At 38.1% G+C, this 23350-nt stretch overlaps 2 protein-coding genes across 2 annotated transcripts; one reads left to right on the top strand and one right to left on the bottom strand.

The window, feature by feature from the left end:
- Positions 1-581: 581 nt before the first annotated feature.
- Positions 582-8007, top strand: e2f5 (E2F transcription factor 5). The gene is made up of 7 exons (XM_037681359.1): positions 582-713; positions 2583-2692; positions 2877-3038; positions 3432-3540; positions 4222-4540; positions 6635-6673; positions 7843-8007. The coding sequence occupies exons 1-7, from the start codon at positions 582-584 to the stop codon at positions 7917-7919; spliced, it is 948 nt and encodes a 315-aa protein (XP_037537287.1). The 3' UTR covers positions 7920-8007.
- Positions 8008-12450: 4443 nt separating this feature from the next.
- On the bottom strand, positions 12451-18414 carry ackr4a (atypical chemokine receptor 4a). Its single transcript, XM_037681825.1, has 2 exons — positions 18379-18414; positions 12451-13581 (listed from the first exon to the last, which is right to left on the bottom strand). Exon 2 carries the CDS (start codon positions 13570-13572, stop codon positions 12451-12453), a length of 1122 nt encoding a protein of 373 aa, XP_037537753.1. The 5' UTR covers positions 13573-13581; positions 18379-18414.
- Between the last annotated feature and the right edge of the window lie 4936 nt (positions 18415-23350).

The following is a 23350-nucleotide window of genomic DNA, read 5'->3' as shown; positions in this document are numbered from 1 at the left end:
ATTTAGTTATTTCTGTCAAATAAATCATAAAAACCAACTGACCGCATGGCAGCATAGTAAATATTTACTCTGTCAATGTTGCTAGTTTGCTACATGGTTCAAATAAATCTTTATACATTTTTTACATAAATGTGGCAATTTAAAAGCAAAGCTATAAAATTGAAGTACCCGGTAGTATTTTTTCAGGATTACCTGACCTTGCGTTACTATTTTTTTTATTAAAAAATAAAAATATATTTAAAGTCAATAATTAAAGTGAAATCATAGTTTTATTAATTTATTTTATTAGTGTGGGTGTGAGTATTGTATACTGATTTAGCCAAATCATGTCCATAACTTCGAAGGCGTGGTCAAACTAAATCAAGGCGGGGCTTCCTGAAGGAGGGAGGGGATGGGCGGGACGGGGGTTGCCGTGGCAACTGTCCCCTAACGTACGTTAATTTTAAAACGACCACAGGCAGCAGTCGTCTTGTTCAGGTAACTGAAGGCGTGTGCTAACAAGGAGAAATGTTTTTTTGTTGTTGAGGTAGCGGAGTTAAAAAAAAAAAAAGAGAGAAGCGAACACTTCTTTTGTAGAGAAGATGGAGATTGAGACGACGGAGACGACTGTTCGCTCGACCCCGAGTCGCCATGAAAAAAGTTTGGGGCTCCTCACCATGAAGTTCGTCAGTCTGCTACAAGAAGCAAATGATGGCGTCCTTGACTTGAAAGTGGTCAGTGAAGCTGAGAGGCTGGGTTCTGTGGGGTTGGTGGGGGTAATATAACCTTACCGGGTTCTTCTGAAATATTTTAATAAATGGTTGTCGGCTAGGTGCATAGTTTTTAATAACAGGTGGACCAAGAACAAGCCGCCATGACGCGGCCTAACATTTTATCGCTCTGCGAACTGAAAAGATAAAAGTCGAGTTTCTCATCATTTGTGTCACTTTAAAACGCCTAAGCTACATAATACTAAATTATGGCTATGAAGGAGTTAAATTAAATATTCCTGTGGTTGAAAGGTACTCATCACAAACTCAAACAAAAGTTTTAAGAAATGATCTTGAACTATGTAAAATGGGGTAGTTTGCCAGGTTGATGCATAATTCTGAAATGCAGGTATGCACTCCGTGTAAACAAAGAAATCTAGACGTTTAATTCATCAACTGGCCTCTGTGGGTAACATATGGCCCGAGGGCCAAAAGTGGCCCCTTGGATAATCTATCCGACCCCCAGTATCCTTAACTTCAAAGAAAACTAAGTTTATGAAAACCCGCATTTTATCATCGACACTTAAGGAACTCTAAATGAATCATCTTGGACAAATACACCGAAAACCTTTGGATTAAGAAAGACAAAAATGCTTTTGCTTAAGTCCTCATGTTTCCAGCACTATACTGGATTTTAAAGACTGCAAAAATCTCCCCCCCCTCCATATTTAAGCTAAATGCACTGTCAAAAGAACCAGTTTACAGAGAACGTCTTATTTTACTGAACAGTAAATGGTAAAAAGACTGTACTTATATATTTTCTTTCTATCTTATCAAGATACTCAAGGCACTTTACACTACAATCTGTGCCTCATTACCCATTCAGACAGCACTCTACTAGATCTCTACAAGCAATCAGAGCTTTATCACTTTCATACACCGATGGGACACACATCGGAGGCAATGAGGGGGTCAGTGTCTTGTCCATTGACACGGCTTGTGACTGCTGGTGGAATCGAACCTCCAACTCTTGCATTGGAGGATGACTGCTCTACCCACCCAGCCTTATGCCCCAACAGTATTGGGGAGACATTTTTTAATCAAGCGTGCTAACTATGCTACAACAAGAAAAAGGCTGAAAAACATTGTCCAAATTATCAGTCTTTAAAAACATATTTTTCCCTCCATTTCTCTATACAGCCTGCTTCAAATTCTTGATTTGGCACTCTGGAAAAAGATCTTACCCACTTTTGGTGAAGGTAAACAAATGTGGACATGCATAGGTTTGAGAATCCCAAACAAACTTGTCTCTGGTTGTGTTTTCCAAAAGAAAAAAAAACTGATGAAATACACTTTTTTGTTTTCAAGACTATTACTATTTAGATTTCTTTTAAAAAGAAACCTCTTAATTCTATACTGAAAAAAATCAGTGTAAATATATACAAATACATACATTATTTTCAACTTCTTCCTTTCCAAATGGCTCCTCCGTGGACATTGCTATTGTTGACTTGGTTTACTTACGAATTAAAAATTTTAGGACACACCATCTGCTCTGATATTGGTTTTTATCTTGTGAATTTTACTTTATGACTTTGAAAGTCTGTCTCATAGCTGTGCTCACAGTCTAGACTTAGTTTGTTGTCGTTTCTAGCCATGTTTATTCAAAAATCCTTCCCAGGCTTAATTTCTAAATGACGTTTAATTTTTGCACATTTTAAACAACCGTCTTACTAAGATTTTCACAGCCAAAAAGTTTCCTTCACTTTTTGTGCAGCTAAGTTCTTAATTTGCAGACATCATTTGAGTCTATATTATTATTTTTGTGACGGAGACCGTTTCATACAAATTCAAGTAACTGTATCTTGTCAACTCTAATGTCTGGATCAACAGGCTGCAGGCAGCTTGGAAGTAAAGCAGAAGAGGAGGATTTATGACATCACTAATGTGCTGGAAGGTGTGGGCCTGATTGAGAAGAAAAACAAGAACATCATCCAGTGGAGGTTAAGATTTATGTCAACTTTTATATTTAGTAAAGTGGTATAAAATAAACGTTTCAGTTGGCTTCGCTACAAATTTAGGCAACAATAATGTTTAGTCTGTTGATGAGGAAATGATCTTCATTGTAGAAATTACAGTTGATTTATAACATTAAACCTTTGTTTCTTTATTCTGTTGGATGTTCAGAGGTCGGAACAGAAGCAGCCAAACTCAGGAGGTGCTGGAACAGGCCAGAGATCTAAAAGCTCAAATCTCTGCGCTGGAGGCCCAGGAGAAAGAGCTGGATGAGCAGAGGGAATGGCTGGAGGAGAACATTAACCACCTCAACCTTGATCCAGGCACCAGCGCATATCCTTCAGCTTATGTTTCACTTTACATTATTTATTGTCCTTTCTATTTATTTTGCTTTAACACTTCATGGCAAGACAAGTTATTCTGCATTGTCTTGCAAGATTATCTTAAATTGTCCTGATGCATGCTCAATAATCCAGGTAGAAAAATCCAAAAAAGTTCAATCTGGTCCTCTGGACATTCAAAATAATAATAAAAAAAAAAAACAAAGCAAAAAAATATAGAAACGTTTCGTCTCTCATCCAAGAGACTTCCTCAGGATTATAATCGCTGTTGTCAGATTATGAAACAGCACCCAGGCTAATCCTGACTTGCACAATGATTACAGCTTTGTTTTTCCAGGACTTTATTTCCCCTACAGGTAATCTTGTTTCCTTGACTCCTTTTTACCTATAAATTTGTGACACATGAGGACATCTGCGAGGCTTTTGACGGAGACACCCTTCTAGCTGTTATGGCTCCATCTGGAACCCAGTTGGAGGTGCCGCTTCCTGAAATGGTAGTTTGATTCACTGAGACAATTATTACCTTTTTTGATTGGTGCTGCACTAATGATGACAAATTTGCAGCTCATGACTTAATAAATGAGACATTTAAAACGTCTAGTATTTTTATAAAGTCAATGAAAAATTCAAAGTGAATTATTTATATAAGTGGTTTGGACCAGTCACTGATGCTGTAATGAAGCTAGAAGTCCTTGTTATGGCAGATGTTCATCTTTCACATTGAACCAAAAGCTGCTGGTTTAGTTTTGTTTCTTCATGTATTATTTGAAGATATATTAGCTTTTTTATTTTTAAAACAAGTTGTGTGTTGTGTTTCTGTCTACAGTATATCCACCTTTTTAAGTTATACAAATTTTTATACAGGCCTTTGCATATAATTGCTGAAACTTGAAAGCACAGCAGGTGGAATAATAGTTTTGGTTAAGTACTGTAGATAGTATCTTACATTTTTTATATAGTTAGTTTTTTGCATTTTTATACAGCTGCAACATGGATCTTAAAATGTTAGAAATTTAGATCCTAAACAATGTGGTTAAAAGCAAAAGTTTCACAATCGTGATATTTCTGAATTTGTCACTACAGCAGCATTTTAAGTTACATGCTCTGTTGTGTATGACAAACCTATTAGGTCTGCTTTGATAACGTGAGCTTATTGATGTGCTTTTATCCCAAAGTGCAAGAGTGGTCAGAAGAAGTACCAGGTGAACCTGCGGAGCCACTCAGGTCCCATCCAAGTGTTGCTCATCAACAGAGATTCAGGCTCCACAGTACCCATGGTCTTTTCTGTACCGCCCATTGACGACATCTGTCCAACTCCACCCAGCACCCCCGCCAGCCTGCAGCGGTTCCCCCTCCTGAACTCTGAGCACTCTGTGTTCAACACTGCCTCTCTGTACTGCAGCCAGGACTCTGTCTGCTCAGACCACCAGATGGTGCTGCCGGATCATGATGACATTCTGACGCCGTCATGCTCACCTGATGACCTGGATATGGGTAAGAACAGCAGCTGACGGATTGAAATGATTAAATGCTTTTGATATTTGTCTATAAAATCTTTATGTTAAGTTTTTATTGTCAGTCTGAGGTAGTGACAAACGGGGTTTATCGAACAAATGGATACTAAGTTGAGACTTAAATTGAAATTATACAATTTATTTGAACCATATACAACTCCACATTTTCTGGGTGGAGTTTGCATGTTCTCTCCGTGCATGCGTGGGTTTTCTCCGGGTACTCCGGTTTCCTCCCACAGACCAAAAACATGCATGTTAGACTGATTGGTAACTCTAAATTGTCCCTAGGTGTGAGTGAGAGAGTGAATGGTTGTTTGTCTCATTTGTCTCTATGTGTCCCTGTGATGGACTTGCGACCCGTCCAGGGTGTACCCCGCCCCTCGCACAGTGATTGCTGGACATGGGCACCGGCGACCCCCGTGACCCAAAATGGAACAAGCGGGTAAAGATAATGGATGGATAGTTCTACATATTTGTTTTGTTCTCAAAATGTCTGCTGCTGTTAACCTTCCACTGTAGTTACCACAGCAACAAGAGTTGTTTATATGTTCAAGGGGCTGATTTTACCAATAAATGCTTAATTATTGACTGCAATAAGACGGCAGAGTTCAGATGAAGCAGGAGGAGATGTCACGATGCAGTGGCAGGAAAAAAACAGTGAAATGGAGGAAGTTTGAATCATTTGATCATGATGCAACTGCAGTTCTGAGGTGTGTCAGTAGGGAGTATAGGGCTTTGAGGTTCACTTTTTTATGCACAATTTGGAAAACTTTATCCATTTTTTTAAAACTGAACAGTACAAAGGAAGTTATTGTAAGCTAAAGGTGGCAACAACAAAAAAAGAGCTAAGCTTTGATTCCAAAGGAGATAAATAACACATCACTGATCTGTCAGGACAGGATACTTTTAGGATTGAGTGTAACCTCTACCTGTTTTTGCTTTCAATTTCAATTCAGTCTGACTCGGATATCAGATACATGCAATAAATAGAACAGACAAAAAAAAGTCCACTGCTGGCATCTTCAATGTTATTTTATGATAATGTATGTTGAAACTGAAGTGAAAGTGCTCTGCCCGTCATGATGGCACGACTCTAATTAAAATAAATGGACCAAACTTGAGGGGTCCGAGGCTTTACAGAGAAGCTGTTTTACAAAATTTAAACTATTGTCCACCTTAGAGGGTTGTAGTTACTCATTGCAAAGTATGAAATCAAACATTATAAAACAACCTGAACAAACGATGCAATTTGAGTTTAGTTGTTTTACAGATAAATTGAATGTTTATCTGAATGTATGCACTCGTTGTAAACAAAGCACTCAGATAAATTGTCCAAAACACCATCTGGAAGCTTGAGTCACGTCAATGAACGACATTAAGATGACCGTAGATTGTAGGTAAACAAATATGAAGGCAAGTTGATTGTTTAATCTGTTTTTAGTCACTTCAGCTGTTTTTGTAGTTAAACAAACACACAAGATAGATTGCAGTCATTTACAAATTTTTATTTTAAGGACGCATTGACCATCGATAAAGGAAATCTATTGTGTGGATTTAATTTCTTCATGAATACAATTTTAGTCCTGTCTTTATGACTGTGCAATGAAAAATATTTAATTTAATTTTTGGTAATTATTTATCTTGACTAACAATCTAGTGCAATTTGAGCGCTCTCCTGCTGCAGCTACTGTTAAGATCACTGCAGTTTAGTGTCTGATCATAAGTGTGACCCATGTTTGGCAAAATGAGGCACAGTGAGGAACTTTCAAGATCAAGTTGTGTTTTTCCCTCAAATTTTCAATCTAAAAGCTTCAAAATGCTTCATAGTTTGTTGAAATGTGCATCAACTGTAGGGATCTGGGTTCACTTTATGAACATATTTTTACACAAAATCTATATTTTCCTTCTTTAGCACTGTAGCCTGAGCTGAGTTCGACTTGTTTTGCCAATTTGAGTCACAAATGTTGTATAGTGTCTTTACTCAAGATTTGGTGTTGCAGGAATAAGGTTAACGTGAACACATTGTACTCCTCATGACTGTACACTTGAACTGAATCAGTGATTTCTGTTGTAGGAGCTGTTGACATTATTGACGAGCTGATGTCGGCTAACGGTAAGCAACAAAACGCCTGCATTACTACACCGTCACTTGTTTCTGAACAAAGTTTTCTGCCTGAAAAATTCAAACATACTGTTTTTGTCTGCAGACATCTGTGTTCTGAGGACACATGTAGTTTAGTTAAACACACAAGTGTCAAATAACACAGTTATATCATGTTAGTGAACTGAACTCAGTCAGAAAGTTGAAATAAAAGCTTGGAATGGACACTGAGCGAGGAACCTCGGCAGCCTCCACCAGATTAAACTGATGAATTTGTTCTCATCCAATCAGTTTAGCTTTTATGCATTCGTTTATTTTTTAGGTGTATTCTTGTGGAAATTAACTTTACTAAAGTTGATATATACTCACCAAGGAATGGGGAGTGATGGACGTCTTCATTCCCATCATTTAGGACATGAGCTGTTTCAGCTATAACGAAGAGTTCACCCCCTCAAACTGATTCTTGTCACAAAACGATTCCCAGGAGAATTTCTGCAAATAGTTTTGGTTGTCAAAGTATAGACTGTATTGTTACACCTACACAGAGCACACATGTACTTTGGAGTTGTTCCTTTATTCAGCCATGTGGTGTATATGTGCCATAAAAATAAACATTTGTTTTCACAAAGATGCTGATATAACAGATAAGTCCTTGTATTGATTCCTCTGAAACTAATCACTTTTTGTTTTATCTTCCCTCTTGATCTGTGCTCGTCTTTGTGTGCACGTCTCAAACTGAGGACATGTTAGTCAGACTAAGCCAACGCTTTAGTTGGGGCTCGTTCAGATGTTGCTGTTCGCACTTTAAAGCTGGGGACTCGGTGCTGGAGATGTACTCCCCCAGCTGTAAGTACGACAGAGTTGGCAGGACTGTGTTGAAATAGCCGAGTCTCTTTAGGGACCAGGCTATTATCAGTACCACATGGATCTGAAGTAGATCTTAACTCTCATTACTCACATTTTCTCTGCTGCGTTATCTGTTTACCTCATGGAGCTGACTGGAAAATCTAAACAATAAGTTCAGAGTGAGCAGTGTGGAGGGGTGGGCTGAGAACATGCCACATCATCTGGAACATCTTTAGTCCCACAGCTAACAAAGCTGAAAACGTACTGTGCCGTGTATTCTGTGCGCGTTACTGAAAGCTGTGATTTCCACCACCCTGTATTTTCTCCACATGCAGGTATGGACTACAACTTCAATCTGGAAGACAATGAAGGCGTGTGTGACCTGTTTGACGTGCAGATCCTCAATTACTGATCACTGACTGCTTACAATAAGCTGAGAAGCACTTTTTTTGCCTCTCTTCAAAGATGCTACAAAGATATATTTTTGACCATTTAGTGGCACAGGTTAGACTTTACGTCCCGTTGCCGCCATGAAAAAAACACCAACGTGCCTTCAGAGTGCACAGCTGTGCACAGCAAACCTACACTGTTTGTTTGCTGCTTTGGCCCGTTGCCAACAATACAGCTGTTATTAGGTGTTAAATTCCGCGGCGTTGGGACGCTCATGGTTTCCTTGGTTGAAAACAACATTCCAGGCAGATAGGAGGAAGTAAACTGAGGCTAATTCTAATTCAACATCGTTCGGCTGTTTGACTCTGACTGCTTATTTTTACAGTAACTTGTAATCATCCAGTATTGCTTTTTTCATTCATCAAAGGATTGGAAAGGTTTATGTGAACTTTCTTTACACAAACATATCATTTGTTCTGATTTATCACCGTTTAGTGTTTAATAAGTCAAGGTTGTTTTTTTTTGACACCCTGTTTTCTTGTTCTTCCGCAAATTCCAAAATTTTTTCTAAATTATTGACACTGCCAATTTAGGCTGTTTATAGATCTATTTTTCCTGAACACTACAGTTGTAAATGTAAACACTTACATTTTATACTTATTATTATTTTTTTTTAATGTTATCTCATTTGTAATTTAAATATTGAATTGTGCCAAATTTCTAATCAGAGTAATCTTCTGATCCTTGAAAGTCGTTTTGTTTATTTGTGTTTCTTTCTCTTATGAGCCATGTTTTTGTTGCACATTATAAATGCTTTTTTTCTTTAAATTGATTTCATATTTAGAATTTTCAGATGAACAGAATCGGCAACATTTATATATATATATTTAAAAAAACTGATAAAAAAATAAAGAACTTGTTTGTTTGGGAGTTAATCAGCTTTACAGATGGAGTGTTAATCATTACACAACATGATCAACTGTGGATTGGAACTTTTAGTCTTTTTTTTTGTTTTTTTTGGTGGAGTGTTTTGTTGTCGCTGCAACAGATGCTAAACCTCAGTCGGATGGTTTCCATATGAGCACACAAACAAAGCAGGACCTGCAGGAAAATTTGATCTGATCCAGCTGGGGTACATGGGGGAGAAATAAAAACAAAGAAAAGAACCTGGTAATATAAACTTTTAAAAGGTTAATAACACATAAGTATGTCCATTTTGGTTCGAGAGATTAGCATTCTAACAAACCCTAACCAAAACGTTTTTTTTTTCATTCATGCTTTATTTATACAGGTTAATCCCATTGAGGCTCAGGTACTCATTTACAAGGGAGACCTGATTTTAACAGAGTGACAACAGTGGACCGCAAAGACAACAATCATAAAGGATGCATACATTTTTTTTTTACAAGTGAAAATAAAATGGTAATTAAAATGATAATTAAAAGGAAAAGTAGCAAAAAAAAGAGCTAGGTTGTAAGGTGGTGTAGAATACTAAAAAACAGGAACATGTCTGCATTGGTTTGTCCCAGGAAAACTTGTTTAAAGCCACAAAGAGATGTCAAGGTCGAGAAGTTAATGATGTGCAGTTGACCAGTGACTACAGGGTGCAGTGGTGGGTACGATAATCACAGCCAGTTATGGATCTTAGTGCACCATGGTAGGCAGCATCCAACATCTGCAGGGCGCTTGTAGGAGCGTTCATGTAAATAATGTCACCGTAATCAATGGAGGGAAGGAAAGTTGCAGTTACAAGGCGTTTCCTAGCGTTCAGAGTTGATCAGGATCTATTTCTGAAAAAGAAGCCCAATTTAACTTTCAGTTTCTTTACTAGGTTTTCCACGTGGTGCTTAAAAGAGAAATGTAAATCGACCAAGATACCCAAATATTTGAAGGAATCGACAAACTCAATCGGGACACCATTTGAGGATAAAATCAGAGGAAGAACTGCTGGGACCGACTTCCTGTTAGGAAAAAAGCATCCTTTTGGTTTTGTCGGCGTTTAGGACAAGTTTGAGATGGAACAAATCTGACTGGATGATGTTGAAAGCAGATTGCAAAAGCTGGAAAACCTTAGCAACTGTTTTAGCTCGACAGTAAACAACTGTGTCATCAGCATAGAAAAATAAGGATGCATCAGGGATTTCTGACCTGCATTACTTATGTAGATTGTAAAGAGCGTGGGTCCTAAGACTGAGCCTTGTGGTACGCCATTGTTGACTGTTAAATAACTGGAGGAAATAGCATTATGTTGAACACATTGCCTCCGATCTGAAAGATAGAGAACCAACCAATGGTATGATCTGAGAAACCACTTTCTGAGAGCTTATGACACGAGATGTTATGATCCACAGTGTCAAAAGCTTTAGACAGGTCTAAGAAAAGTGAAGCACAATAATCCTTCACATCCAGTGCTTCAACAGTGTCATTAAAAACCTTCAGTGAAGCAGTGGTTGTGCTGTTGTTTCCTGAAACCAGATTGATGGAGAGGTATTTTAAAAATGGGTAAATATTTTAAATATGATTAATTCTGCAATTGCACTAAATATTTTATAATGTTCATTTCTCTTTCACTGTTCAGCTAAACAGTGATTCTCTCAAACACCAACAAGTCCAGACAGTTTTTCAGGAATTGTCACGCTTTGCCCTTGTTAAACACTGGAGGATGATTTGATTATGCTTTAAGTGAAACTGTAAAAGGATGCCACGCCTTTGTGTTTTCAGCTGGTCCTGCAGATGTACACTTCAAGGAGATCTGCTGTATTTATTCACGCTGATTATAATTTAAATGAACATTTAATTAAGATTTTCTAAAATCTGTTTCTCAGACGACTTGTTTGTGTCAAAAGGAGTGTAAAGCTCAAGACTATCTGGCATGTACTCTGTGTGGGCGAGTGGGAGGTAAACGTTTCCAGTAAAATATCTAACTCACACCTTGTAAATGGGAGCTCAGGAATTTGTTTCCATTAGTACACTTTAAATTTATAACCGTTTCAGAAAGGAAATGGTGCAAAAAACAAAACAGAAAGCAAAATAATTTTAAACTCAAGTTCAAGAGAGAGCAGCTTTTTGAGCCGACACTGGTCTCATAATTATAAACTGGTTAGTTCAAAACGTCACTGACATTAGATTACATTTTTCATTAACTCCATCATATTCTCAGAAATTTTATTTATTCTCAGCTTTGTTTTATGAGCAATTTTTTTTTTTATAACTGACATTTTGTCTCTCGGGTTTTGAGCTTTTGCTCAGTTTGGGATTTGTTGTATTGTGCAACTCAGAAGGGTTCAGATGTGCTTCAGGTGTCGTCGCACCACTTTGATTTATAAACCTTAACATGCCAGCACTCAACTTATTCAAGTTTTATTTACTTAACATGCTATTTATGATCGTGTCTGAAGATACTTTATGTAATAACATTAAAATACAAATGATTCTTTTAAAGTAAAGAAACACACTTTGTTCCTTATTTTTAAGAGCCAGCACAAATCTATGTTTGCTGACTGAAAACATGGAAAATGTGCCTTTTTTTGCAGAATAAGATGTGAAACGCAGAAATATACTTTGGTTCTTAAGTTACTACTAATGTTTGTTATATAAACTGCTTTTGTCTCTTAAATTGGCCAAATTTTATTCAAATTGACAACAGATTTCAAGAAAACAAACCTACATAAATTATGTTTACTGAATAACTAGTGTAAATACGGAGCTGTAAGACTAGAAATCTTCAAAGCAAGCAGAAATTGAGTTGTTAACTATATGAAGCAGAACACTAGAAGATAAAATAAGTAAATGCTTGCTAAAAGGCTAGTTTAAAAACCAAACGTAACAAAGGCCTACCTAAAGGTAAGCTGCAAAAGACTACTTTCACTTTAGCAAAACACTAGCTAAAAACTAAATCTCACAATGCTAGGTAAAAGTAGCAAAAGGCTAGCTAACACTAGCTAAGAGCTCAAAGCAGCCAAACTGACACCGATTCTTGTTGTTCACTCTTTAAATGTTTGTCTGGTAAATATTCGGTTGTTGTTGTTCTTGGTGACATCACACTTTAAAAACAACATCTCACAACTAAGTATTGATCAAGAGACTCTCATCTCTGCGCCACCCTGTCCAATCAGTGCTCCTTATTTTAGTTTCTGAAAGTTGGCACCCTTACCTTTTAACTTTGGACCGAAATATTAGAAGAAATACTAAATATTAAGAGAGCTGCCTAAATGAAAGGCATGTTCAGGCATAGTTCCTTTGAATTTTTTATTTATTAAAAAAATAATATACAAAACATTGGTTCTGCAGAAAATTTTTTTTTTACAAAACGGCTCAAAAATAATTGTTACAAATATAAAAATTGTCCTTTGAAAGCAGAGACAGAAACTGTTGATCTCAGACGTATTTTAAACATTCGCTTTAAGGCAGGTTTTTTTTTTTTTTACGTCACTTATAGAAAGAAAGGTGTTTATAAAAGAAAGGGATTGTGGGAAAACTGGAAGGTTGTGATTTTTACACTCAAAATGTGTCATTTCACTGTAAACTCATTTTTGCGGACGGAGCACTGAAACTCATATTGAGAATGTGTTTGTTTCTTGTGACGCACTGCGGGAGTGAAACGACATCTCAGTCCCCTCCTCCATAGCAGGAGCTTCTCGTCTCCTGCTCTTTTTCCGTCTCCTCTCTCCAAACCTCTTGGCCACTTTCATCATGTGCTGCTTGAAGGAGGAGCCCATGAAGGCGTAGAGGATTGGGTTGAGGCAGCAGTGGGTGAGCGCCAGGCTTTCCGTCACCTGAGCTGCCTGATCCAGTGCTTTGCTCGTCCTGCAGTGAGTCACCAAAACGTACACTGCATCCATTGCACGGTACACTTTCAGCACGTTATATGGCAGCTGGGTGACGACAAACACCCCTACCACTATTAGAAGAACTCGCAGAGCTCTCCACTTCTTGCCTCTGCTCTCGACAGGGAGGCTTCTTAGTGCTCGGCCGACACTACAGTAACAAATCACCATGACCAGCAGAGGAAGCAGGAACCCCAGCAGCACCTCCACCACCTCCAGCACAGCTTTACCACCTCGAGCCATGGACGTTGGATAGACGGCCAGGCAGACGCTCCTATCAGACGTCAACGTCACTTCTGAGACGATCAAATCGGGGAGTCCAAGAAGGAAGGCTGTCACCCAAACAACTGAGCACCACTTCCAGCAGTGCCTCCTGATGAAAAGCCTCTGCAGGCACCCTCTTTGGTCTTTCCCCTGCTCTCTGGCTAACGCTAAGTAGCGATCCAAGCTGATGCAGGCCAGCAGCAACATGCAACAGCAGAAGTTCACCGTATAGCAAGCCGACACGATCTTGCACACGGCGTCCCCCAGCTCCCAGCCTCTGGCAGCATCAGCAGCCCAGAACGGCAGAGTGAGGAGAAGCAGCAAGTCGGCCACAGCCAGGTGGCTCAGGAACGCATCAGCCATTGTCTTCAGACGTTTGTGGTAGACGTAGACAGCCAGGACCAGAAAGTTCCCCGCCAGTCCTGTGACCAGACACAGGCTGTACATGATGGGCAGGAAGAAGGCCGCGAAAGATCGGACGTCGCCCTTCTCACACAAGGCGGGGTAGTCATCGTAACTGTAGTTGAATGTTTCGTTTTCATGGTAGTAGTAGTAGTCGGCGTCCTCGGTGACAGCCATGCTCATCAGATAAAGCTGGGAAGAAGCGTAAACCACAATCTTTAACTGTAACACAACCGTCAGAAAAGTGCAGAGAAAAAGAACATCAATCAAACGTTAACTACTAAACAGATGTATTCTCTGATTTGTTTCTTAAAGTTTCACTAGTATGAAAGGATTAAACATGCTTCACCCGATTTTTGTCCTTGTTAGGGAATTTTATAGATGTTTTTTACTATGGCTGAGAATATTAACAGCCCATGAACCATATGTTTGGGGTTAGTAGAGAGTTGCATGAGGAGCAGCTGTCGTTTCAGGGACACCGACGAGTCTGTGCGCTAAGCTGCAATGAGAAGTGTATAAAAACAAGCTACACACATGGCTCGTGATAGATTCTTGTGACTGGTCTTTGCTTGTACTTCCTGTGTATCCTGTACTGAAATCTGACCTTGCAAGTAAAATATCAGTTAAAAATCTTCTCCTGCTGTTGAATGTGGCTCCTTTTGAGTAAGTAAGAAAAGCGAGAATATTTTTCTCCAGCAGTCCATATTTTAGGACAAACAACCTCTTGTCTAAAAAGATCAAGACCCCGAATGTGGACAAAAAAAACAAAACTAGCACATGTTGCCAGTTTAATCAAGCTGATTAAAGGAAAGCGTCGTCACGCGTTTTTGCAGAAACTTTGCTGAAAGCTTTCCAGCGATCAGATTCTTTAGATTCCACATTTTGTGACCTGAACACCTAAACCAGTCCTGGTTTGAGCCAGAATACATTTGGTGGATTTATATCTTACAACACGAGACTAAACAGTCCTGACTGAAACCTTTCAAGCTCAATACAAAGTTCATCCACCTCGTTATTTTGACCGGTACAGAATATAAATATTTTATCTATACTTTTATCAAAGCAAACAAAGATTTTAGTGGATAGTGATAAGTCTTTCAACAAATAAACTTGTTTCAGAATGTTTTACAACTATAAATATGATTAAGGAGATGTATATGTTTTTATATTTAGTGTTTACTACAGTGCATGAAGCACAGATGAAAGAGTACTATTGGGGAATTTTAATTTTATTTTGTTTAAGTGTTTCCATAATTGAAAAGCCAAGAATTTTGAATTTCCTTGTTCTTTCTCAGGTTTCTGGGAAAGTCAGTCAAATTTCTGTTTACAGAATTGTAAAAAGCTTCAAACTTACCATTCTTTCAACTTTAAGAGCGCTATATGGTTTTAAATTCCAGTAACCCACTTTTATTAGCCCCTGATTTATTTTTATTTTTATTATTTTTGTTGTTACCTTTTGTCCAACAGTTTTCCAGATATAAAGTCGCAGGTTGAACATCAAAATGATCTCTTACATGTTTGTAATACCAGTCCCAAATCTTTACAAAAAATTTAGCCAAAAACTCATAATGAGAGATTTAAGTGATGCTGTTTGAAGATACTAAGTTGCGTTAGGTTTCAGAAAAAAGAAAAATGAGCCGCGGTGTTCACTTCCCTCAAGTAGAGATTTGAAAAAAAACTTGTGCGTTAACTATCAGGGTCCTGATCTGAACTTTTTCTCTGTTCTTTTCGAGACAAATTATGTGAAGCTCCTCTGACTCTGCACATAAACAAAGTCCAGAGAAGGAAACGCAGAGACTCAAACATTCCTAAAATCTTCCTGTAAATGCCTCCGCTCTCCTCCCAACGATACGTCAAACTTTTACTCCGCAATAACAGGAAACCTATCTCGCACTATATTTATTTATGTATGCATGTACAAAAAATACTGTAATTATGTAAGAAGGGTCAAATAAAATAAATTGAATACCAGTATGTTATGAGGAAAAACAACTCGATAATCGTGGAAACGCAGAAAGCTCACGGATCATCTCCAGGAATCATTTTCAGTTTAGTTTTGCAACCCAATCAGGAGTGAACCACCAGAAGTTCTTTCTGAAGCCAAATAAAGTTTATTAATGTGCACATCAGAACTTGATCCATGGAGCGATGGAGGACAAGTCCAATGGGTTTCCATCATATGGACGATAATGTGACATTTACCTGAAGAAATGAGGGTGAGATGCACAAGATGTTTGAGGCAAACATTCTGCTGCCTCTAGTTTTACTTCCCAAGGCCTGTTTGAGCAGGATAATAATCCTGCTTCACTGCACGATTATTCAGAACTGGTTTGACAAACATCAGGTTGTTGCTTGATAATCTCAGAGTTGTTGTCTTCTTGTAACACATCATTTAGTATTTCTCTTTTTCACAACTCAGAGGCTGAGATTTCTCATCTCTTCACCGATTGATCCTTTGGGGAATACAGTAGTCCCTCGCTACTTTGCGGTCTGACTTTTGCGGACTCGCTTTATCGCGGTTTGTGAACGTACGGTCCATAATATTATAAAACAAACAAAATTGTACAGGACACATGATTGTCAACTTTAATATTACTCATGTGATTGGGACAGTACTGGGTGGTAAAAAGTTAATGAAAAAATAAAACACTTTGGACATGCGCCGCCATTTTGTATTTTTCTTTCAGTAAACCTCCACTGTATTCCCACTCATAATGACCACATTTCCCATAAGACAACAGGGCCCCGCCCAGAAGCCTCGTTTCCTTCTGCTGAACTAAGCCAAGATGGCTGCACTCAGCTGAGCGGCAGCTTCACAGACTCCCGGTGAACTCGATCTTTTAATGTTCCTGTGGCTTTTTTTTTTTTGTAACTTTTTTTTTTTTTTTTTTTGCACCTACACTGCACATGTGACCGTATGACCGTGACACACTTGTGGAGTCTTCTGTGTTGCTGCCTTGCCATCGTGGTTCATTCCTTCCAGCCTCGGGCTCAGGCCTGTCTTCATGATCCTCCCATCTGCCTGCACGGACCGAACTCTATAGTTTCGGCTGCGAAACTTTGGATTATTGAGCATGCATCAGGAAACTTTGGATGTTCTCCGTCTGCCGGACCTGGTTCTGGAGAGCAGTCTGGGAGGCAGCTGCTACTATCAAGCTACTGACGGGACCTGCTAACAAGACCTGCTAATCCTGCTAACAAGACCACGCCACTAACCGAACCACACCGCTAGCAGTACCATGGTGCTAACTGGACCATGTTGCTAAGATAACCTCACTGTCATCAGAACCACTCTGCCAATTGGACCATGCTGCTGTAGATTTATTTCTTTTTCACTTTTGGCACCTTGTTTCTGTATTCTTGTTGCATGCTTTGAATAATCCCAGTTAGTTTTGGGGTCGGCTGCGAGCATGACTCCGCTCGCATTAAGCGTGTGAATTATAGCCGAACAGAACCTATGAGAAGTTGTGCTGCTGTTGTTCGGCGTTTTGCACTATTAGTGTTAAACATATATCTTAGATCTTTTCACGTACCATTGGGCGTTCGTTTAGCGTAAATCTTAGTTTATATCTTAGATCCTTATTTACCGTTTCTTTTTACACTTTATATTTTTGCTATTGTTGGATGTAACTGGGACCCTGTGAACACAATTTTGTTCCACCTCATGTACCACATGTGATGCGAATGACAATAAAGAACCTTGAATCTTTGAAACTAGAGGGAAAGTTTTGATCTGATCTGAGTGGATGCAGAGAAGTCACACGGAACCCACCGAACCGGTGCAGAACCAGATTTCTAGACCCATTGGTGAGGAGCTGGTAGCCTGCCCATGTTGACCTCCAAGCGGACACGTGCGGCTGAAGGTCTGGTGCTCCATCTGAAGCTCCAGCACATTTTTCAAGTCTTTCAACCGGCCGACGAGGACCTCCGAGCGGGGACACGCTGGTAAGTAAAATTTAGTAGCTACATATAAGTATGTTGTTAAAATGAGTAGGTTTAAGAGTTTAGAACATTGATTATGGGCTTCATTGCTGCAGGGTACATCTGCAGAAATGGAACCGAATCGGACCGGAAACTAACCAAGCCGCTGCTGTTCTGCAGAGTCTGGTAAGGAAAATTTAGTAGCTACATATAAGTATGTTGTTAAAATGAGTAGGTTTAAGAGTTTAGATTAGAACATTGATTGTGGGCTTCATTGCTGCAGGGTACATCTGCAGAAATGGAACCGAATCGGAAACTAACCAAGCCGCTGCTGTTCTGCAGTCTGGTAAGTAAAATTTAGTAGCTACATATAAGTATGTTGTTAAAATGACGTAGGTTTAAAAGTTTAGAACATTGCAAGAATGTGGGACGGGTTTATAAAGCCTTAAAATATATACTAAAATAAAAATAATGTCGCTACTTTGCGGAATTTCAGTTACTGCGGGGGTGGGGCTTGAGTTATGATGAGAAATTATCAGAAAATAAAATGAAAAATAAGACACATTCTCTTATTACAGCTGTGGTTTTACATGTTAGTCTGAAATATTGCCTCATTACAGCATTGTTGTAGCACTAAAACTTCCAGAAAAGGGTGAAAAGTATAAACTCAATCTTGAATTGAAAAGTGACATTACAAACATGGTTTAATGAAATTCCTACTCTGGATCACCTCAGAATGCATGACCTCTGGTCCACTTTGATATAAATACATAAATGAATTGTTGAGGAAAAAGTTACAGAAACAAACATCAAATTTATGATAATGTTTTGTGCTACATTTTCCTCTTCAAAAATGATTCTGTTTAAATGTTTAATCTGTTTAAAATACAATCGTGTTCATCAGTGCAACGATCTGCAGAAATAAAAGAACAAAATGAAGCAATGATCATTTCAGTAAACAGAGCTGCAACAATAAAATTGTTGTCACGTGTTTACATTCAGTGGAAACCTTCGATTAACAGATGAGTTCTGAGCATTTTAAAGCACAAATAAGAGTTAGATACTCACGGTGTTTCAGTCCTCGTGTGAACGCCTGCTCTTATCTCCACTGAGTCCAGAGACCAGAGGGCATCAAGAGGATTCTTTGATTTTTTCACCCAGCTCAGCATGAAGGGGCGGAGATAAGGCAACAAAAAAAAAGCTGCTTGGTGAGAAATGAAGCATCTAAACATGTCCAGGAAGAGCCCTCTGAAACCTGAGCCTGCAAAAACCCTGAAGCTAAACGCTTCATCAATAAAAACACACGCTTAGAAGTTTTTCAAAATGTTATAAGGACTTATCTGTAAACTTTTCACTTACCTCTGCTAAATAAAAAAAACAAACAAAAAAAAACATGTCAGACTTTTTAAAGTATTACAGAACAGAAATACTTTTACACAGTTCCTGATCTAATAATCAAAGGTTAAAGGGACAGTTCAGATGAGTGATGAGCGGGATTCTGTAGAAAGGTGCGGCACGGTGGTTCAGTTGGTAGAGCTGCCGCCTCTCAGTGAGAAGGTTGACGGATCAAATCCCAGCCCAGGACTTTTCTGAGTGGAGTTTGCATGTTCTCTTCATGCATGCATGGGTTTTCTCCAGGTATTCTGGTTTCCTCCCAGACTAAAAACATGCACGTTAGGCTGATTGGGAACTAAATTGTCTCTAGGTGTGAGTGAGAGAGTGAATGGTTATTTGTGTCCCTGTGATGGACTGGAGACCTGTCTAGGATGTCCCCGCCTTTCGCACAGGATGGATATATATATATATATATATATATATATATATATAATTTTATTTTATTTTTCTTCAGATTTATTGTTATTCATAATATTTTCACAGAACTCCACATTACAATTATGAACTATCACTTTAACTCATAAAACAGAAATTTCGTGTTGCTCTGACCAGGTACTCTTTTAAACATGAATGAAAAAACAAAGAAACTGACAGTTTATTTGATGTCCATTATTTGTATTTAATCTTATAGTCATTCATTCTTTTAGGTCTAATTCAAAATAACGTTACAGTTGATGGAAACTGAGTTCTGGGGGGAGGGGGGAAGGTCCGATTATAAAAGTGCCGCTCCAATAAAGGCATGCATTCAAAATATGTTCGACCAGATCTTTTATATTTTAGCTGGAAGCACAAAAAAAACTGATTTGATTTGTTTGTTTAAAACATTTTATAACAGAAAAGAAGTGGAAAAAAAGTCAGATGTAGACTAAAGTGGTACGTTCCTCTCACAGATTTTTCAGTTTAGATCTGCTGCCCACCTCTGGACCCATAAAGTCAAATTTAAATATAGTTTTTGTATTTTTTTATGTTGCAAACTGAGGAGGAGCAGGACTCTGCTGTCATTAAGTTACAGTTTGAAACAGATCAGCCGTTTCCAGCTGTGTCTTATTGCTACGGCAACAACAAACACTTGAGTGACTCATGCCGGGTCAGTCCAAAACATGTCTGGCCTGTTTATTCAGAAATATTTTTTGTTTTGGTTAAAAACTGAGATATATTGTACTTGCTCCCCCACAGAAATAAAACGACACGGCAAGATTAGTTTTCAGATTTTATTTCATTTCATGTTTTAATCTATCCTGATTTTCCAGAAAAGCTGTGTCTCCTTGGAAGTTTCTGTTTTGCCTTCCCTTTGCGCTCCGTCTGTCCTCGATACAAAGTAAACTCTGATGGTCTCCACGTGCAACAGAAATATTAAGAGAAATCACATCCTTACATGAGAGAAACATCACAACTCTGCTGGACAACCAGCTACAGAGGCGTTGAAGCCCAAAATATTGTGCTTTTTATTTTAAAACCTTCAATTTAAAAAATTTAAATAATAATTAAAAAATACACAAACATCAAACTTGGACATTGAAGCTGTTTTTCAGCTGTTGACAGTCTTTTACAACGATCACATCTTTAACAAACTTTTACAACAAACAGTAAAATAAAATAAGATCTGTCCTCACTGAGCGGGTGTGTCCATGCTGCTTCAGCCTCAGTCAACACTTTAATTTTCCAGCAATGTACGTTATTTTCCTGGGCTGCCCAGCTACTTTCTCCACCTGTTAAACAAAAGCATATATTTAAAGATTATAATTGGATTTTACCTTAAGAGATGAAACAAAGCGGGGTCTGGTTACCGGAGGGTTCTGTGTGGCTGTGATGAGCAGGAACACCTGCAGACACAAAACAAGCAGCAGCAAGCGCTTGCTCATGAAGATCTGAGTTTGATTCATCTGAAACAAATATTCCCCTCACCAGAAACTGCTTCAATCTGAGTTAGATTTAATCCAGGAAATTAGGAGGGTGTGCTCATACACAGAAAGCTTGTCTTCAAATGCACGCACACACACACGCACACACACGGAGCGGTTTATTTGATTTAATCCCATATTTACTTTGCGTAAATTTGTTATCTCCTTTCCTCTGCAGTCCCTCCTCGGGTATTTCCTGTTCACAAACTTGGAAAACCAAACTGCTGCTTCACAGAAGGATGTCTAGTTGAAGAAAATGTTTTCTTTTTTTTAATAATGTACAAACTCTTTACTCAGCAAACATCTTTTAAATAAATTAGCAGAAACGGCTTCACGTGTATATCTTGATTTATAAACATCAGTGTCTATTAAAACAAGTTCTAGATATGATTTTATACATCAAATGTGCAGATGTACACATTTGTGTAATCCATTGTGTACACAATTTATTTACAGATCAGTTGTAGAAACACTGACAAAAATTCAAAGTTGATTCAAAATCTTGAACGTGTTTTTTAAATACCGTTTACTTTTATTTATTATCAGTTTCAGTATTTGGCACCAGTTGTTGGTAATCCTTTGGCATATATTGTTTTTGCATCTTTGAAGCTGCTTTCCTTGCAAGAACTTCCTAAAAGTCTTGATATTAGATCATCTGACACCAATTTTTTTTCTTCTTCCAATCATCAACATTTTAAGTTTATTTTCACCAATTCTGTGACCAGATCAGATTCAAAACATGATTTTTTTTTCTTTGTAACTTTAATATCAATGTCTTTGACATTGGCCTAAACCACATCAAGTTTAAAAAGAACTACTTTTTCTTCTATTTCTTATATCATTGATGCTGTTTTTGTTAGTCAGGTCAACCTTCTCTAGTACTTTCACAAAGTATCCTTCATTTCTACCATGAGTTGACCATGCACCTCCAGAACTTTACTTTTTTCCGGATCAATTTTAGAACAGACTTTCATAAATCTTTCTAGGATATACCTTTGAACAACCTGCTGCATCAACTTCTTTAACACTTTCCAATGAAATGTCAAAATCCTGAATATGTGGCCAAATCAAAAAAGATTCTCGCTCTATGTTCGGTTTTCTTTGGGATAAGAGCATTGCCATTGGTTTTGCTGAGTCAACCAAAGCACTTTGGTTAGTCAAAGCTTGAAGCTGTTTTCTTCCATACTTGTTCGTCATTCTGGTTGGTTTAACTCTGACTTTCTCAAGAAGTCGTTAAAAGCTTGAATCATTTCCTCTTCAATTCCAGAAATGTTAAGAAATCTTTCTAACAGTCTATAGACATTGCCGCCCTTTCTTACCAGATCCTTCAACAGACCTGCTTTGATCTTGTTCACCATTTTCTGTTGAATTCCATTGCCTTGAACATCTGGCCACATCTTCAGTAATCCTGTGCTCTGTATCTTTGTATCACGTCACGTCAGCATTAACGCTGGTCCCACGCAAACAAAATCAGCAGGGTCGCCACTTGACAGTTATGTCTCTCACAGAATCATCTTACTGATTCATAAACCTGTGTCACAAGGTTTTCGTGGCCTTCTAATATTTTATTCAAGTTATTCAAGTACTCACCGTAACTGCAAGGTCCTGCAGCCATTATGGGGATTTTAATTCCAACACTTGTTGGTATTTTTTCTCCATGAGCTGTTTAATTTGCTCACATAGATTAAACACTTCAGCATGATCTTGGTGTTTTTAGGCAATCCATGTGTAATATCTGTCATAAAGAAGGCTGTCAAACTGACCAGGCCACATGACATATTTTGACAGCAAAAAAAACCAATATGATGCCTAAAACATGGACAAGTTTTTAAAAAGCAGCTACGTTTATTGAACATTTTTATTTTTTTGTCTAACTGCTGGTCAGATTGGATCATCTGGCAGACCAGTTTTGGCTTGAGGGCTATAAGCACGACACCCCTGGTTTAGAGTTTTGCAGGAATTTCTGGAAAAAAATGTTTTCAATTATTTCATGACTGCTTCCTATAAACCACAGTAAAAGGTCTGTGGTCACTCAACTTTGTTATCAAATCCTCAAGCAATTTAGCTTCGACTGCGTTCCTCATCTTCAGCTGAATTTCAGGTGGCATTTAATCATTTGATTAGAACTTACTGCCAAATCCCAAATATGACTGTTCTGGCTATGTACCAGACCAAAAGTATCTAAAGAACATATTTTCTATCCTAATGTATCCATAATATATTGGCATTAAGGTGTTTAATTCATAATGATTAGTGAACTTGGTTGAAAATATTTAGAAATAAGGCAAAAATAGTTTTGAAAACTAGCATTATGTGTAAATTACTAGAGACCTTTTATACTTATCAAAATACTAATATCAGTGATATAGCCACATACTACACATACACTAGAATTACTGGGAGTATTGTCAGGTCTTAGAAATGTGCCAAATCATCTTAGCTGGACTTATTGCTTGTTTTGCTATAACCTTACCTTTCTTTTTTTTTTTTTAAGTCATACTGTGGCAAAATTTTCAAATGTTTTCTGTTTCTTGTTTCTCTTAAAATACTGTCTCTGGTTTTCCTATGAAACAGCAATTTACATGATGGATGATTTAAAGCCATTGTCTTGCCAATGTTTAATTTTCTGCCTTACTTTACCTGTTGTTTCCTTACATTACCAAAACCTGTCTTTAGTTGACAGATTTTAAATATCCATGCACACTAAATGAAAGTATTGAGACTTTAGAAAGTGTCCGCTCAGC

The sequence above is a fragment of the Nematolebias whitei genome, chromosome 9, assembly GCF_014905685.2.
Source record: "Nematolebias whitei isolate Nwh7 chromosome 9, NemWhi1, whole genome shotgun sequence".
NCBI lineage: Eukaryota > Metazoa > Chordata > Actinopteri > Cyprinodontiformes > Rivulidae > Nematolebias > Nematolebias whitei.
This window is presented reverse-complemented; position numbering and strand designations above follow the sequence as displayed.